At 48.0% G+C, this 19163-nt stretch overlaps 1 protein-coding gene and 1 pseudogene across 1 annotated transcript; one reads left to right on the plus strand and one right to left on the minus strand.

Moving 5' to 3' along the window:
- Positions 1 to 8232: 8232 nt before the first annotated feature.
- CBR3 (carbonyl reductase 3) lies at positions 8233 to 15964 on the minus strand. Its single transcript, XM_015063154.3, has 3 exons — positions 15527 to 15964; positions 13649 to 13756; positions 8233 to 8723 (listed from the first exon to the last, which is right to left on the minus strand). The coding sequence occupies exons 1-3, from the start codon at positions 15813 to 15815 to the stop codon at positions 8287 to 8289; spliced, it is 834 nt and encodes a 277-aa protein (XP_014918640.1). The 5' UTR covers positions 15816 to 15964; the 3' UTR covers positions 8233 to 8286.
- A 186-nt stretch (positions 15965 to 16150) lies between these two features.
- Positions 16151 to 17458, plus strand: LOC128315114 (60S ribosomal protein L23a-like; annotated as a pseudogene).
- The last annotated feature ends 1705 nt before the right edge of the window (positions 17459 to 19163 follow it).

The following is a 19163-nucleotide window of genomic DNA, read 5'->3' on the forward strand; positions in this document are numbered from 1 at the left end:
ACTTCTTCCAAAACACCTGTGGCCTCAATTGCTCTCCATCCCCATGGCACCACTGTGCAAGAAGCCACCTCTCCCCTGCAAGCTTGCAGGTATTTCCTGATGCTTCTCCTTCACTCTTGCCCCCTCCAATGCATTTTCACGTAGCACCTCACGAACCCTCTTACAACATACTTTACAGTACATCTCCACCATGTTTATTATTATTTTTAATGTTTATTTTTGAGAGAGACAGAGAGTAAGTGGGGGAGGAGCAGAGAGAGAGACGGGGAGAGAGACACAGAATCGGAAGCAGGCTCCAGGCTCTGAGCTGTCAGCACCGAGCCCTATGCGGGGCCCAAACCCACAAACCGTGAGATCATGACCTGAGCTGAAGTCAGACGCTTGCTTAACCGACTGAGACACCCAGGTGCCCCTACATCCCCACCATGTTTAAACTCTTCCCATGAAGCTTATCATAATCCAAACTTCCTCACCCCTCACCCCACGGCCTACAAGGCTCCATCTATCTCTCTTTGAGGCACTCTGCTTGTTCTAGAGCTAACTCAGCCTATCACAGAGCCTTTGCCCATTCTGTGGCTCTCTGCAAAAATATACTGGACTACGTATATCAACGCACACAGTAAAATTGCCCACTGATCCTTGGGAAGGCTTGTCCCTTTTTCTGAAACACTAGCCATCACACTCCTTGAAAATATTAAAGGATGGTAATGAGAAATGGTACTTTATTTTCCCGAGTAAGGAGTTAGTACACCCAAAGAAACCATAATTGGGTTTTTTCCCCAGGAAATTTACAGGTTTGAAATCCAGCATCTCTGAACCACTGCAAAACTCCATACATAGTCTGTTCACTATATTAAGTGTCTAAGTACAGGGAAAGGAAACATGGAAAAAAACACGGTTCCCCTTTCATAGTTCAGAACATAACTGAAAGAGGAAATACTTAAACACATAATTTCAATTTAAGGTGGCACACGCAGGGACAGAGGGTGTGCCGACATAACACTGGCACAAGGAAAGGACAGAGGAAGCCCAACTACCAGCAGAGGAGTCCTCAAAGTCCACAGGTTTGGGCGGCTAGTTAGTAGGAAGAGAGCCTCGGTCAGCGATCAGGCTGGTGTTTAGGAGGTGGCGCCATTGCTCCTGGCAAAGAAGGGGTTGGCCAGGTAAGAGCAGGTAACTGGAGCAGTTCAATGTCATGGCTGGCTACGTGAAGAAAGTACTATCTGGTGTAACTAAAAGCACAGATGGGAGGTTTGGAAAGAGCATTCAAGCAAACTCCTGTATTTCAAAATATGGGCATTCAATACTATGCTACTACACAAGCCTTCTGGGCTCAGTAAATCCATCATTATGCATGCATTTATCTTATGCAACACACAGAAGCCTAGGAGATGGGTATTATCTTGATGCTGCTCAAGATGAGGATATTGGGAATCAGAAAAACTGCCCAGGGCCCTCAGCAACCAACTGGCAGAGTTAGGGATCCAGTTCAGGTCAGCATAATGGTACACAGCTTTTACTACATTATGCTGCAAGTAAATGAACGGTTCAGCCCTCAAATAGTTCTTTTGACAATGCTCTTGCAATGTATCCTGAGTACCTTTCCTGTGAGAGGCTCAGCTCAGTAAAACTGATGGAGTCCCACAGACTACTAACAATTAAATACACAAAGGAATAACCATATAAACAAGTACATCTGACCAGAAGTAGCCGCCTTAAAATCGAAAATGTCAGCAAGAAATCTCTCACCTTTTCCATTCCTAATTTCTTAGAAAAACAAGTTCAGGTGAAAAAATCAACTGCCCAGATCAGAAGGAAGTTAACTGTAAAGACATGTACATGAAAGAACATGGGAATAAGATGAAACCAGAGTGAAAAATGACAAATAGCCACCCTCTCGCAAGAACATTAGATAATGACCCTTACTCTACAGCACGGAAACACTCTTCTGCCAATGGTTTAATCAACTCTGGGGCACATTATTTTGAATTCGGTCTTTCAGAGTGGTAATTAAATTGCAGTGGAAAAAATTTAAGACCCTAACGGGAGCGGGCTTTGGGGGCGGGGGGGGGGGGGGGGAAGGCCTCCATCGCCTTACCGAAAAATCCTACAAAGGTTTCTCCAAATATTGAGCAACTGTCCCAGGTTAGGGAAACACCTGCGGCTAACAGTCTCCTTAAGCAGCCCTAGGAGTTGCTAAAGGTCCAACCACGCCGGCCGCAGGCGGCAATCCTGCAAGACTCCGGGGCCAGGATGGGGGGAGAGCGCTCGCACTGCGGCTCGGATCTCTTGTCTTGGGGGCAGTCTAGGAGACTCTGGGGTCCTCCCTCATCAGGAAAGCCCTCAGTTTACAAAGATTTCAGTCCCTAGCCCTCCGCCCGGACCAGGACGGCACAAGCAAACAAAGGCGCGGCTTGCGTCGTCCGCCGGCCGAGGTGAGGGGAAGGCGGGCGGTGACCCACCTGACCTCCACCTGCCCGACGAGAGGCCGGACCGGCCCTGTGTGGACTTGGCCGCACTTCCTTCGCCGCAGAGGGCCGGGGAGACTGGGGGACCCCGCCCTGCCCTCGGGGTGTCCCCGGGGGTCCCGGGCCGGAGCCCACGCCCACGCGCGGCCTCGCCGGGGCCGGCCCCGCACTGCAGCAGCGCCCGCCGCGGGCCCCGGCCGCGCTCGGGGGGCTCCCCTCGCCCCGGGACCGCCCCCACAGCGCCGCTCGAACCCTGCGCGTCCGGCGGGAGGACGCCCACGCCGCCTCGCCGCCCCAGGGCCCGCGGGAGGAGACGCCCGGGGCGCCCGGGCTTCGCCCGGCGGCCGAGGGCGCGGGGCCGGCTTACCGGCGGCGGCGGCGGCAGCGTCCCTTGTCGGCGGGCGCGCCCACGTGCGGCGCGGAAGAGCCGGCCGGGCTGTGGCAGGTAGAGCGAGCGGCCCGCTGCGGCTCAGTCGGGAGCCGGGACCGCGGAGGAAGCACCGCGCCCGAGCCGGAGCGGCCGCGGCCCCAGGCGGTGGGGCGGAACCGTGAGGAGGGCCCTCGGCATGGAGGCGTGGTCATGGCGGGCGGGGGCGGAGCCGGGGCGGGCCCTCGGCGCGCGGGGGCGGGGCCGGGGCGGGACCAAGGGCGAGCCCTCGGTGCGGGGTCAGAGGCAGTAGGCGGGCCTTTGAGCCGGGGGGCGGGATCAGGAGGCGGTACCTTAGCGTGCGGGGGCGGGTCCTGGGCGAAGATTAGCGAGCTTGGGGCTCCAGCCTCCGGTCTTCCACAGCTTCCAGGCGGTGGGCGTCGCTCTGAGTAGCAGAGACTAACTGCCGCCCTCGCAGCTGGTCTGCTCTGGGGAAGGCCTGCTCGGGTGGGCGGGGTGGCTTCGGCTTTCACCTGGGGCTCCCCCGCCACCCCAGAACCTCGGTCAGTGAATCAGCGTACCCCAGGAGGGGCTTTGTAGTTACAGACAAGGAGAACCGCGGGGGCCCAAAAGACTGGGGCCGATGGCACCTGGCTCACCCCATCCTTTCCGTCGGGGCCACACCCAAACCTTTTGCGAGGAGATGAAATGAACCTTTCCATACATGCTGGGGCCTCTGGAGGCTCGGGGACCCGGGTTAAAGCGCCCCCACCCCCAGAGGTCGCACTTTTCAGGCCCTCGGCATCAGAGGTGAGGAAGTTAATTTTTGTAATGAGTTCCTTTACGTGGGCTCTGGCTCAGAAAGGAGAGCATTAATATTTCCGGATAAAGTCTAACTCCTTCCTGTCATCCTTACGAGCCTTCGGACCTGGACAGTTCAGATCCACCCAACCTGGCCCAACGCCTGCCGGGCCAGATGCACCTTAAGGATGGGAGTCAGGCAGAGTTCACCTGAGCATCCTAACTGCACCAGCTGGGGCTCCCAGCCAATCAAACCAGTGGCATCTGTTGAGTGAGGTAGTAATTTCTGCACAGGCCGCCAATCATTTAACCCTTGACAGTCCCTTAAGGAATTTTCAGATCTAGTCAGGGGCTCCTAAAAGCTAGGCGGTCATGAGAGAGTTCGGAGGTCCATGCACACTTCAAAATTGTACAGAACATTTTGCGTATATGTTTCTGCAAAAGGGTATATAGTTTGTGTCAGATTCCCAAAGGGATCTGCCACCTCTCCCAAATCACCAAGAATATATTTATAGCTTGTGATGCTGAACCCACCCCTGGCCCACCCAGGCTTCTGATTCTGATTCTATCTACATTTGCCATACACCAAGGGCCCCAGATGTCAATTCTCTAACGGTCAATTTTAGGAATAGTCTTAAAGTGGAAGCCAAGGAAAACTAAAGGGTAGAGCAATGAGTAGGAAAAAAAGACTTTCGTGAAAACTGATTTCCTGATGAAGATATGAGAAACTCCATTTTTACAAAAACAGATGCCAAAGGGTGAGGTGGGTTTTTTTGTCTTAGTTTCCCCAAATCCTAGCCACACTCCATACTGCATTTAACTCATAATGAAAAAAACTACTTCTACTTCCCATTGAAAGAGAGAACCAGTCTATTCATGTCAAAACCACCATGTGTAACTTTGTCCTATACATTAAATAATATGCTTGCCTTTTTGTGTCACCTATCTCTAAAGAAATCCAGGTGTGTGGAAAGTTAAATTAGCTTTGACAGTTTGAAGTATCATAAACCCTTAAAAGAACAACTTCATTGATAATCAGGATTGATAGTCAATGTACAAGTATTAAGATTTGAAAGTTTATTCCCCCACAAATTCTGTTTTCGTGGGTCAGGTCATCACTCTTCAAAGTCTACTTAGGTGTATTCATCTGTTTAAGGCACATAAATAGAGCAGGTTCCTCACATAATAATGTTCTAATCAGAGCATTTCAGAGTTCATTTGAATCAGAACCTTAATCCTTACCCCTTCTGATAATAAAGAAGGGGTTATAAATGAGAGGTGACTACATTCTCTGGCTCAGGCTGGCCTACCTAGTAGAGAGATTGGGGAGGTAAACACGTTCAGAGTTTCCATATGCAAATACTGGTAATCCTCTAACCCTGTCTTTGCTATAAACTGGATTCTACTCCATCCCATCTAAAGTCCTGCTTAGTTCTGTATTTGATGTTGTGCCTGCTTTGTGGTTGACTTGCAGTAACAAGTAAACCTTTGTCAGGATCATCATTATCACCCATTTCATCTCCACACTACATCACCGTTCAGCATCTCGGCCTGTCACAATCCTTGTTGCAGCTCAGTAGGTGAGGGAGAAGCCCAAAGGCCAGGCCTACAGCTGATTCTGTATGCGGACTTAACACACATGCGTCAACTTAGGAAAGTATGTCACAGAGACGTTGATTCAGAGAGGGTCACTGGCTCAATTTGGTACCTAAGAAACACACATAATGGGATAATCCATTTAAAATATGCCACTTTTAAACCATATTTCATTTGCCTACCTTATGGAAAAGTTCATACAAAGGCTACGTTAGGGATCTAATAACCATATGGCTTACAAATCACTTAGATTTGATATATCATCCCCCTTAATTTTTACACCGAGGGAGTTGCCCTGGTCTCTAGACTCCTCATAGTGAAGTTGGATGTGCCAAGCACTTGGCACCAAGAAAAGCCAAGGAACTGGCCTTAGTCCTGGATATGATCCTGGCTCTTGGCTCTTAGCTGTGTGATCTTGGGCAAGTTAGTCAATTTCTCCAAGACTTTTTTCCTTATTTGAATGATAATGACTCATTTAAATGATATTAATACCTATCTCAAAGAACTGCCATGAGAAATACATAAAACAATGTAGGGTAAATATTGAGCATGACGTATGGCCTCGTATGCCATGGTTCTCAACTCATGAATTTTTTTCTTTTTTCCCTTCTGATTCTAAGCCCAATTTTTTTTTTCACTACAGCCCACAATGAAATATTTCATGCACATGTATTAGGTTCCTTTTCGTTTCAAGCAATAACATAATTCAAACTAGCTTAAGGAAAGTGACATTTCCTGGGCGCCTGGGTGGCTCAGTCAGTTGAGCATCTGACTCTTGATTTTGACTCAGGTCATGATCCCTGGGTCGTGGGATCGAGCCCCGCTTCAGGCTCTGTGCTGAAGATGGAGCCTGCTTAACGTTCTCTCTGCTTCTCTCCCCCACTCATGCTCTCAATCTCTCTCTAAAATAAAACGAAAGGAATAGCCTGAGGCCAGCTAAGGGATGCCACTCTGGGGAGGTGGGACAGTCTCTCTTGGGGCCATTTTGTAAGTACGTCCCTCAAGAATTGGTTGCTTCCTTTTCAGGCTATGTTTGGTTCCCTCTGCTTCCTCAACCATATGGTGTGAGGCATGGCCACTCACAGTAACAGCTCGGAGCTTTTCCTGATGCAGTCCAGCTGCTCCTCCTCTTTAGAAGACAGGCTTACAGCTGGAACAGTCAACAGAGGCTAGCAGGGCAAAGTCACTTTGTGGCTGTTGCAGCTGCAAACATGGGAGGAAGCAGCGGGGGAGGGTGCTGGGCAGACCATCCAATAATCGTCCCCTATGACCTTTCCATAAAAAAATGAGACACACCGTTCTGGTCAGCAGTTTACCACCAAGGGTCTTTTAAGCAGGCTACACACTGATCCCAAGATGTCAAGGTGATTGGCTAGAGAGAAAAAAGGGAGAAGAAATAAAAGGAAATGGTCTGTTTACTTGTGCATTTCCTGTCTGTGACCCCATTAGGCAGAACCTAAAAGTGCTCCATGGTCCCAGACCTCTTGCCTGCCATTGGCAGCGTTCTGGAGGCTGACTGCAGAGGGAGACCAGAGTATGCAAGCTATTGAGGCAACATATTGAAAACCATCAAAATGTTTTTAGAGCCAGACAAGAAGGCATTAAAAATGTCCTAGGAGCTACGGTCTGAGATGAATGTAAGAGCAAGCTGGGTTTAATCAGGCAATATAGAGATGGCTAAAGGAAGTGAGATATAATCTGGGTGGGATTCAGATGTCCTCCACCCAAAGTGGATGAAGAAGTGAGGTGTGGGTTGTCAGGAGCTACACGACACTTTGCCATGCTGCCGTCGTTACGTTGGGAGGGTCAAGACGAAGAAACACTTTGCACGCTGTGACAGACCAGACGTAACAGGGTTACCTGAGTCGTCCTGGTCCGCCAAATGAGGGAAATCTTGAGTACTCCCATACTGTACTTATTATCAAATGGAAGCCAGCATCATCTTATTTCTGCAATGCTGTTGTCAGGTGATATGATGTGACCTTTGTGGTCATGATCAGGTGACAACATTGCTGTATCTCACCGTGAACAACCCATCATAAACTTGGTAAATTTGTGGTTTCTTTCCTTTGTCATTTGTCCATCTTGCACCTGTTGCATTTCTGTTGTTTGGCTAGCCATTCCTTCTGAGGTCTTGACGCCCTAGCAAACTTGCCTCACAAGTGTACGTCTCTTTTGTAAGATTCTTTAGTCTCCAAGTCCTTCTTCTACAGGGTATAACCAGAACCAAGGGGGCTGATTACAAAGCCAGTCCCATTTGGAAGCAGTGAACGTGGAGTTGGTTGTCAGAGAGACTACAAAAGGCCCAGGAAGGCTCAAGAATCACCCTGGGCTGTAGGGGAGCAGGAACAGGTCAGGGAGAAGACATCTGCCTCTGCGAGAGCAGAGATGGTCTGCACAAAGTTGCCTATGCCGGGACAATTTGAAAGAAGGGGCAGGGCAACTTTGCAAACATTCTGGGAACACAGAATGCAAAACCCCAAGTGAAAAACCCAGTATGGAAGAAATCGTATCCCAGCGAAAAAAAAGGACATTCCTCCTGAGTCCTTCCTTCAAGCCATACTGCTTCATAAGAACCCGTTCAAATGTGCCCAAATATAATGAAACAGAATGTGGTACAAAGCAGGATTGCAGAACAATAGAAATGGAGGAGGAATCACATCCTCGAAGAGTCAACAACCTAGAAACAGCATGGGATTGCTGGAACACGGCTGCAGCCCGCTCCGTAGCCCTGAGGGCTCTCGTTCGACCAACACCAGCAGCACCCAGGAACTTGTCAGAAGTGCACATCTTTGCGCCCCAGTTCTGAGCAATGTTTTAACATGCCCTCCAGGTAATTGTGATGCCCTCTGACACTGGAGAACCACTGGACCAGGTTCTTCTCCGTCTCAGGTTAGAGTCTGGGCACAATAAAATCTCTCGGCCCGATTCTAGACGAGACCCACTTTCTCACAGGGAGATTCTAGTCCACAGAAAATGAAGCCGACTACACCGCCAGAATTCACTCATTCACTCCACAAACGTTTATTAAGCATTAAGCACCAAAGCAGACATTCACCAGTTTTGGACGACTTTGTCATGGACCAGCTGGCCATGAGGCTCGGTAGCATCTGGAGGCAGGAGGGCCAAGTAGACAGGGGTCTCAGCTCCCTCCTCCACAGTCCTGGGGCCGCAAGGCCCACCCAGGTCCGTTTTTACCCACCCCGGGCAGCAAGCGTTCAGCAGAATCCTGTCCGCTTTTCTCTTCTCATCCAGACGCCGGGCCAAGATCCTTGATAAGACCGTGACCCCCAGCTTGGACACCCCATAAGCCGAGTTGGGCCAGCCTTCCCTCTCGTGCACTTCATTGTTTGCATCCTCCACAAACTTTTTCATGAGGTCCACCAGGTCCCCTTCTGTGAGCGTCTCGCATCGGAACTTCTTCTGTAGATCTGGGCTGCAATTTTCAAGAGCTTTGGAGCCCTCTAAACTGCTGATATTCACCACCCTGCCTGAAACAGAATAGTAAATATATGGAAGCAGGTCACAGATAAACGATTGTTGGGTGACTATACCCAACATGCAATTGATTGATACTGCAGGTTTAATTGCTGGTTAAAAAAAAAAAAAAGACTCTAGAAGGGACCCAGGGGGCTTTAACATTATTTTGTGCTCTCCTCCCCCAAAGGAAAGGACGCATTTCCATCAGTAACAGGGGCTAAAGGGCAATGATTCTCCAGTGGGCAGTTTTATAAAACATCCCACTACACACACACACACACTCCAGGCGCCTGTGAACTTGGTTTCCCAGAGACAGCACCCTCACCCCAAGGATTAAAGCTGTTTACTGGTTTGCACAATTTCCTAGGGCCCTGGGCACCACCTCTTTGCCTCCAACTGCCAAATATCAGGGTCAAGCAATGCCTTACGATGACCCTGTCTATCCTGAATGATGGGTACTCTCACACATGGAGTGGGTTGATTCTCCATCCCAGTTTTGATTTTCTTCACTTTCTTTAGCCCATCATTAATAATTAAATATAATTAATGAGTTAATATTCACATTAACCATAATTCACGGCTATTAAAAAGACGGTTATGTCTATGAAAAAACATGCAGGCCAGAAACTAGAAGACGGCTGGAAACATTGATTGGAAATCCCCAAACCAGTGTGTGAATTTATACAGTTCACCTAACATCGGAAGACACCACGTTGCGTTACCTGGGTGGCTCAGTCGGTTGAGTGTCCGACTTCAGTTCAGGTCATGATCTCATGGTTCATGAGTTCGAGCCCCACATGGAGCTGTCTGCTGTCAGCACAAAGCCCACTTCGGATCCTCTGTCCCCTTCTCTCACTGCCCCTCCCCCACTCATTCTCGCTCTCAAAAATGAATAAACATAAAAAAAAAAAAAAGACACCACATTTAGGGGGTTCTTTTCTTACATATTATCCCGAATCCACTCTTTCTGTATCCACTAGGATAGCTGGATTTTATTGCATTTTCTGAGTGGCATTCATTCACCATGGGGTTGGGGGTGTATGTGTTGTACATTCTACTAGATATCTTTGTGGGCCAAATGCACACAGAGATGGCCTCACTCTGTCTTGAATATGAGCACTCACTTATCCCCAGGTACCTAAGACTCTTCAGTATTTTCTTCCTCTCTTGTCATACATATTTCCTTCCCAACTTTGAACTGTGAAAAATTTGAAGCCTACAGAGAAATTGCAAGAATAGTTCAATACATACCCGTATGCCCTTCACTTAAGTCCCTCAATTATTAACATTTGGCCACATTTGCTTTCTCTTTGTCTTAATTGCAGACAAGTATCATAAAACTTTGCCCTAAGCACTTTATATACGGTAACAAGGGTATTACCTTACATAACCACAAGAGTGATCACCCTCAAGACATTTATCATGATATAACACTATTATCTGAAGTACAGTCCATATTCAAAGGGTCCAATTATCTCAATAATCTTTCTTCATAGTTTTTGTTTTCATCCAGGCTCCAACGTAGGATCACGGATTGTATTTAGCAGTCATAGCTCTTTAGTTTTAACCTAGAGTAGTTAACAATGATCTTTTTGAAGACTGTAGGCTATTATTTTGTAGTATTTCTCCCATTTGGACTAGCATGGTTTTCTAATTTGATTCACTTCAATGCTTTGACCAGGAATACTACTTTGATGAAGTTGTGTTCTTCATTACTTTTAAGCAGCTTTGTTTGTTTTTTTTTAACGTTTATTTATTTTTGAGACAGAGAGAGACAGAGCAGGAGTGGGGGAGGGTCAGAGAGAGAGGGAGACACAGAATCTGAAGCAGGCTCCAGGCTCTGAGCTGTCAGCACAGAGCCCGACGCGGGGCTCGAACTCACAGACCATGAGATCATGACCTGAGCCAAAGTCGGACGCTTAACCGACTGAGCCACCCAGGCGCCCTCCCCCCCCCCCTTTTTTTTAAGCCAGCATGGGGCTTGAACTCACAACCCTGAGATGGAGATCCAAGCAGACATCAAGAGTCAGACACCTAATCAACTGGGCCACCCAGGCACCCTAAACAAATTTGTTCTTAATCGCCTGGTTGCTACAAGGAATTAAATTCAAAAGGGTAAAGGAAGAAAGAAAAATGAGATAGGGGTGCTACTCTGGTAGAAATAAACTTTCTAAGAGTCAGAGGTGTCCTCTGATCTCAGGTGACATCTCAGGTGATCATCAGTGAGGCCAAGGGATGACCATCTCAGCAGCCAGCTGGGTGCAATCAGTCCTGAGAAGGGCTGCACCCACACAACCACCACCATTTGCTGAGGTCCAGGTGGGCCCCCTGGTCCTGAAACAACCCCTAGCCATTCTTAGAAAGAGTGGACAAGTAGCTCCCCCTAGCGGGTAAACGTTGGATTAACTTATTTACTCAGAATCTTGAATGAACAAGCAAAAGGTTTGGTAACTTAAAAAAAATTTTTTTTTTAACTGTGCGTATATTTTTGAGAGAGATACACACCAAGTGCCAGAGGGAGAGGGAGACACAGAATCTGAAACAGGCTCCAGGCTTGGAGCTGTCAGCACAGAGCCTGAAGCAGGGCTGGAACCCACTAACCGTGAGATCATGACCTGAGCTGAAGTCAGACACTTAACCCACTGAGCCACCCAGGGGTCCCGGAGGTAACTTTCTTTTAAAGAGGTATTATAGGGGCGCCTGGGTGGCTCAGTCGGTTAAGCGTCCGACTTCGGCCTAGGTCATGATCTCACAGCTCGTGGGTTCAAGCCAGGCTTCAGCCTCTGTACTGACAGCCTGGAGCCTGCTTCAGATTCTGCGTCTCCCTCTCTCTCTGCCCCGCCCCTGCTCACACCCTGTCCATCAAAAATGAACAAACATTAAAAAAAATTTTTTTTTAAATAAGGAGGTATTATAAAGCCAAATCAAATGTGACATTTAAGTCAGTTTTGCATGGGTAGAGATTCCCTACAAATCAAGAGGCAAGGATCCTCGCTTTTTGCCTTCTGGGTAAACATGAGTTTTACTGAAAAATCACAAGTATTCTCAATGTGTTGTAAACCAGATTCCCAAGTTGGGAATTACTGTTACAGAGAACTGGTTGAAGCCAGTGATTCATCTGCTTCTGGGTTGATGCCCGAGCTCCACCCTCCTCCAAGCTGCCTTTCATCTTTCAAAATGGCTTGGTTTGCAATTGTTTGGTGTTAAGATCCTTCCCTTCACTGGAACTAATTATCCTGATTTGATTGAGGGGTGAAGTCAGGAAACCTGAACACTGTTTCCAGATCTATCACTACCTGACTGCGTTCATGTCTTTGGGTCTCAATTTCCTTCTCTGTAAAATGAAGTCATAGGAATGTCAAGTTTCAATACCTTGTAGTTTTCCAATTCTAGGATTCTAAAACCCATACAGAGAAAAGACTTCTAGACACTTGGTAGACATCACCCTTGCAAATGGAATACTATGCAGCTGTAAAAAAAATAAGAAAGCGTTCTGTCTTGATCTAGAAAGAGTCCCAGAGATAGTGAAAAAAAGCATAGTAGCAAACATTATGCTTAATGTTCCCATTATGTAAAAAAGGGACACACACACACACACATACATAACTTAGATTTGCATTTAAAAACTATGCCCTTGGCCCTGAGCACTCAGCAACTCCACGCACCTAGAACCAAGGCTTTCTTCAGCCAGTCCCAGCAACTCTGCCTGCGGGCTTTCTGTGATCTCATCCCACTAGGAAAAGACAAAGGGAATTGCCTGTAGAGGCTGGGGACAGGAATTGGGCAAGTGGGGGAGCATGAGTCTGAGTGCAGCTCTCACCAAACATCTTTTTAGATTTTAAGATTTTTGCACTAGAGATCACCTTTATTCAAAATGTTAAATTAAGAAAACCACTTTTTTTTCTTTTTTTTTTTGGGAGACAGCAAGCATGAGCTGGGGAGAGGGGGGAGAGAGAGAGAGAGAGAGAGAGAGAGAGAGAGAGAGAGAGAGAGAGAATCTTAAGCAGGTTCCACACTCAGCACAGAGCCCAATGCAGGGCTCCGATGCCACGACCCTGGGATCAAGACCTGAGCTGAAATCAACAGTCAGATGCTCAACCGACTGAGCCACCCAGGCACCCCAAGAAAAGCACATTTCTTATAAGAACCACAGAGTTTTTCTTCCTAAGAATCACAGCTGCCTTCCTGGGAAAGAGAATTGTCAAGGAAGGGAGCCTTCTCTGCCCCCTCCCAGTACAGTTGTAGGATTCTTTGTCAATGAGGGTCTTGTCCACTGGACTCAGTGCTCCATGGTCAGGATTGTCCCTGTTCACAGCACTTACCACTGTGTCCCCAGCACCCTGGGTTAGGTAGGCCCTCCAGTATTTGTGGAAAAAGTAATAAAAGTTATTGAATACTCGGGAGTGTGGGCAAGATACTTCCTAATAAAGAAATATTTCTTCGGGAGGTTCTTCATTAGCTTGACAAAGTGAAGAAAGGAACACAGGGAAAGTCATAATGATGCTAAAACAGATCCTTCCCTGCCAGGCTCCCAAATGAGCTGGTGTGGCCCCACCACCCTGAGGAGCTGAGAAGGACCCACTGAGGTTGCTCAAAGGCAAGAGGCCTTTGGGGACTTGTAACACCTATTATTCTAGTGTTGAGTTCATATCATGGGACCAAAGAGCACTGCCATGTATCAAACATATCTTTTATTTTATTTTTAAGTAGGCTTCACGCCCAGTGTGGAGCCCAGACTGGGGCTTGAACTCACGACCCTGAGATCAAGACCTGAGCTGAGATCAAGAATCGGATGCTCAACCAGCTGAGCCACCCAGGCGCCCCATTATACATCTTTTTTTATTTTTATGTTTGAGACAGAGAGAGAGAGAGAGAGAGAGAGAGAGAGAGAGAATGAGAATGAGCAGGGGAGGGGCAGACATATGGCTGGACTTACCATGAGGCTTTATTATTGGCAGTAATTCTATGCAGACATTCCTTGTGGCAAAAAAGTTTGTCTTCAGTGTTATCTCAGCTCGAATGTCAAAGGGTGTTGGATCATCAGCTTCCGAAAAGAGAAGGAAACAAAGTCATGCATTTCCCCTTGAAATGTATATAACAAAGTGAATCTTATCTCTCTCTCAAGTTTATTTAAGCAATCTCTGCATGGAAGGTGGGGCTGGAACTCACAACCCCAAGATCAAGAACCTCATGCTCTATGGACAGAGCCAGCCAGGCGCCCTAGATTTTATCTCTAATTAAAGGAAAAACTAGCTAACTTTATTATTATATTTTTGTAGTTTATTTTTGAGAGAGACAGAGCTTGAGTGGGGGAGGGCAGAGAGAGAGGGAGACACAGACTCCGAAGCAGGCTCCAGGCTCCGAGCTGTCAGCACAGAGCTCGACGCGGGGCTGAACTCACCAACCCCGAGGTCATGACCTGAGCTGAAGGCCCAGCCTCAACCAACTGAGCCACCCAGGCGCCCCTAAAACAAGCTAACTTTAAAACGATTTTGAAGCCACCGGATCCGAGCGTCAAGGGTGTATCTGAATCACCTGCAGGGCCTGTTAAAACACAGCTTTCTGGGCTCCGCCCCCAGAGTTTGGGATTGAGAAGGTCTCGGGTGGGGCTCCAGAATTTGCATTTTTAACGCGTTCTCGGGTGACGCTACAGCTACAGGTCTGGCCCCACTTTGAGAATTCCTGGCTTTCAGGGCTGCGCTCAATCTTGAAAGGGTATGGGAGGCACCTGGCAATCCTGTTAAAATGCAAATTCTGATTCAGCGGGTGTGGGGTGAGGCCCGAGATCCTGCGATTCCAGCGAGTGCCTGGGGCTGCACGTGCTGTTGGTCCACCGCCCACACTTTTGAGGGGGCAAGGGCTGCCAGCGGACCCGGGTTCCTGCACGCTTGGTCCGGGAAGCGGCGTATTTATCCATCAATCCTTCAGCCAGTGGCTGAGGGTTGTACCAGCGGGTGTCTGCCACCTCCCACCCGCGCTTCCGGAAAGCCGACCCGCTGAGTTGGAGGTGCGGGTGCACACCTTCGGTGAGGGTTCAAGCCGGGGGGCTGGTCATTCAAGGCCTCACGGCAGTTTTTACTCCGTTCTGCCTCTTGGGTTTCTCGTCTCCACTAGGTTGTAGGTGAGTCTGGCTTGGTTATTCTTTCTACCTCCACCACATGGCGGCTCAACAACTTTCTCAGTAGATCAATAGAGTAATATCCTTGACCTCTTCCCCCCCCCCCCCCCCCCGCCAAAGGTGCTACTTAAAATCACACTTAAAATGTATGTTTGATGACATACAAATTCCCTGGGGGAGGGAACAAGGCTCGCTTCCTTTCTGGCTGAGCCTATCAAAGCTTTCCATTAAACAAAATCTCAAGTCCACTATTGTGCAAGTGCGCGCTGATCGCGTCTCAGCGATCCATTTCCTGTCCCGAGCAGATGCCTCCGGGCTTCTATGAAAGCTCCCTTTCAAGGAAAGCGAAAGCCCAAAGTGAGCTGGAGACCCTTCGCAGGGAAAATGTTTTTTGCTTTAGACAGAAAGCTGATGAGCTTAGCAGGGCGTGGCACCCTCCCAGGAGGCCGGTTTTCTGGCAAACCGCAGCAGCCGACGGCTCCGGGAGGGCCCAGGGCTGCGCCCCGCCAGCTTCGCGCTAAGCGAACCGCTCCCGCGACTCTGCGGAAAGCGAGAAGCCGCCGAGGGAGGCCAATGTTGAGCGCATCCCGAGGGGCCGGCGCTGCGCTCCGCGATCACTCCAGCCCACAGGAAGGGGGCGCCCGCGGCTCTCTGCCCCGAACCCTTGGCGCCCCCAGAGACCCACCCCCGACCTACGCTGGAAGGCTATGCCCGCGTTGTTGACCAGCACGTTGAGGCCCCCGTACTCCTTGCGCAGGAAGTCGCGCAGGGCGCGGACGCTCTGCAGGTCGTCGATGTCCAGCAGGTGGAAGCGGGGGCTCAGGCCCTCGGCCTGGAGCTGCTGCACGGCTGCCCGGCCCCGCGCCGCGTCCCGCGCCGTGAGCACCACGTCCCCCGAAAATTGCCGGCACAGGTCGCGCGCGATGGCGAAGCCGATGCCTTTGTTGGCCCCGGTCACCAGCGCCACGCGGCTGCAGGACGACATGGCCGGGGAAGGCACTTGGCGCGTGGAGAGCGGCCCGGGCTGTGAGCCACTAGGGAGCTCGCTGCGGAGGCTCGGACACAGAGAAGCCACAGAGAACTGAGTTCTGGGATCCAGTGCTTTGACTTCTAGAGAACGAGGCCCGGCCCTCGGTCCCTCCCCTGCGAGGAGTGGCCGTCCGTTCCCGAAGGTTTCGTAACGCCCCACTCCGGAGTCCGCCCCTTCCCGGCGCTGCGCCCTTTTGATCCCGCGTCTGAGCCCAGCGGTGGTCTGCGGGGTGGAGCGGTTAGTCGATTTCCCAAAGCCCAAACCGATGGTGATGGGATCTAGAGATTCATTGCAGTTGGACTGAAACTATTCTAGGAAAACCCCAAAAGGAGAAAAACAAGGGCTGAGTAATTTTCTTGGGCGTGCGCCCATCATCCACTGCAAAATGAAAATGTTTGCTTTTTCCTCAAATGCAGCGAAATGATTTAGACACGGTAACTGCCTCTCAGGACATAGGTTCTCCCGTTTCCTTAAACTCAAGGAAAAAAGGTCTTATGAGTAGATTTTCAGGTGTGGGCAGAGTTCATTGCTGTGTGTGATTGCCAGCCGGCCCCCGAGTGAGAGGGAGTGTTTATGAAGCTCTTACTGTGTGCCAAGCCTCTTATTGGAATGTTTTTATTTAATCCTTACATAACTCATTTGGGTGCTAAGTGTCTGCATTTTAGGTCTGTCCAAGGAGGCTATATATATATGTGTATATATATATATATATATATATTTTTTTTCTCCCAGTGAAAACTGTGCACCTGCAAAGTTCAAACAGAAATGAATCCCCTGGTGTGTCAAGGTCTGCACAGACAGTCAGAACTCCCCCACGCGTCTTCTTTAGTGTAATCTGAGGGTGTTTGATTGGTGACACTTAGATTTATGGAGAGCTGCGACCTCATTATGACTCAGCTTTTCCCAAGCAGAGTTGGCTAAGCTGCTGGTGTCTGTCACCTTGACTCTACCCTTCTCCATCAAATCAACAAACAAGATCAGGAAAGTGGGCTCTTGCTGGGTGGTCCCTTACTGTAGCTCAACCAATATTTTTTTTTCTCTCTAAAAATCATTTGGAACTTTAAAGTTGTGGGATAGCCTTTTCTGAAGATGGCGTGGAAAGGGAAGAAGGAAGCCCCTACCCCTCCCAAAGCAGAAGCCAGAGCAAAGGCTTTGAAAGGCAAGAAAGCAGTGCTGAAAGGCATCCACAGTCTCTCTCTCTCTCTCTCTCTCTCTCTCTCTCTCTCTCTCTCTCTCACACACACACACACACACACACACACAAAGATCCTCACATCACCTACATTCTGATCGCCCAAGACACCGTGTCTCCAAAGGCAGCTCAAATATCCTCAAAAGAGTACCCCCAGGAGAAACAAGCTTGACTACTATGCCATCAAGTTCCCCCTGACTACAGAGTCAGCCATGATGAACATAGAGGACACTTGTGTTCATTGTGGATGTTAAGGCCAACAAGCACCGGATCAAACAGGCTGTGAAGAAGCTCTATGACATTGACATGGCCGAGGTCAACACTCTGATCAGGCATGATGGAGAAAAGAAGGCATATACGTTCAACTTTGGATGTTGCCAACAAAACTGGGATCATCTAAACTGAGTCCGGCTTACTAAATCTAAACATGAATTTTTTCACCATAAAAAAAAGATGTAGGGCTATTCAGGTTTTCTATTTCTTTTTGAGTGAGCTTAATTTATGTTTTTCAAAAAATTTGTTTATTTCATCTAAGTTGTTGATTCTGTTGACAAGTTGTTCATCATATGCTCTTTTTAAAATGTTTTATTCATTTTGAGAGAGAGAGCATGAGCAGGTAGGACAGAGATAGAGGGAGAGAGAGAGAAAGAATCCCAAGCAGGCTCCTCACTGCCAGCACAGAGCTGGATGCAGGTCTCGAACTCCATGAACTGTGAGATGGTGACCTGAGCCAAAATCAAGAGTTGGATGTTTAACTGACTGAGCCACCCAGGCACCCCCAGAATATGCTTTTATTAGTCCTTTTAATATTGGTAGTGATGCCACCTCCCTTATTCCTGATATTGGTAATTTGTGTTTCATATTTTTTTTTTCCTGCTCTGGCTAGAGGTTTATCAATTTTATTGATTTTGTTCCCCCTCAAACAAGCATCTTTTGGTTTTATTGTTATTTTTCCTCTTTTTTTTCTGATTATATTATATACATATTTTTAAAAATGTTTATTTTTGAGAGAGAGAGTATAAGTGGGAGAGGGGCAGAGAGAGAGAGAGAGAGAGAGATACACAGAATCAGAAGCAGGATCCAGGCTCTGAGCTGTCAGCACAGAGCCCAACACGGGGCTTGAACCCACGAACCATGAGATCATAACCTGACCCGAAGTCAGATGCTTATCCAACTGAGCCACCCAGGCACCCCTGATTATATAATATTTCTGTTCTAACTTTTATTTCCTTTCTTCTTTTTTAAAATGTTTGTTTATTTATTTATGGGAGAGAGAGTGTATGTGAGCAGGGGAGGGACAGAAGAAGAGAGGGAATTCCAAGCAGGTTCCATGCCATCAGTGCAGAGCCCAATTCGGGGATTGATCCCATGAACTGTGAGATCATGACCTGAACACAAATTAAGAAGAGTTGGATGCTTAATTGACTGAACCACCCAGGTGTCCCAAATTATTTCCTTTCTTTTGCTCATTTTGGGTTTTATTTTCTCTTTTTCTAGTTTCTTTACCATGGAAGCTGAGGCCATTGATTTGAGATCTTTTTTCTTTTTCTATATAGGTGTTAAGGGCTATTATTTTCCCTTTAAGTACTGCTGTTAGTGGAGTAACCGCACATAAATCTTGATATGTTGACTTTTCAATTTTAATCAGTTTAAAATACTTTCTAATTTACCTATTGACGTATTCTTTGACTAAGGGTATTTAGAAACTTATATTTAACAAAAATTTTTAGAAGATTTTATTTTTAAGTAGTCTTTATACCCAATATGGGGTTCTGACTCCTAACCCTGAGATCAAGAGTCGCATGCTCTACCGACTGAGCCAGCCAGATGCACCAGAAGTATATTTTTAAATTTCCAACTATTTGGATATTTTCCAGATATCTGGCTGTTATTAATTTCTAACTTAATTATATTATAATCAGAGAACATGCCATATAAGACCTGAATTCTTTTTAAAGAGTTTTAGGGGTGCCTGGGTGGCCCAGTCAGTGTAGTGTCTGACTCTGGATTTCAGCTTAGGTCATGATTTCATGGTTATGAGATTGAGCCCAGCATTGGGCTCTGAGCTGGGTGTGGAGCCTGTTTAAGATTCTCTGACTGTCTCTCCTTCT

This window comes from Acinonyx jubatus, chromosome C2 (genome assembly GCF_027475565.1).
Source record: "Acinonyx jubatus isolate Ajub_Pintada_27869175 chromosome C2, VMU_Ajub_asm_v1.0, whole genome shotgun sequence".
Classification (NCBI taxonomy): Eukaryota; Metazoa; Chordata; class Mammalia; order Carnivora; family Felidae; genus Acinonyx; species Acinonyx jubatus.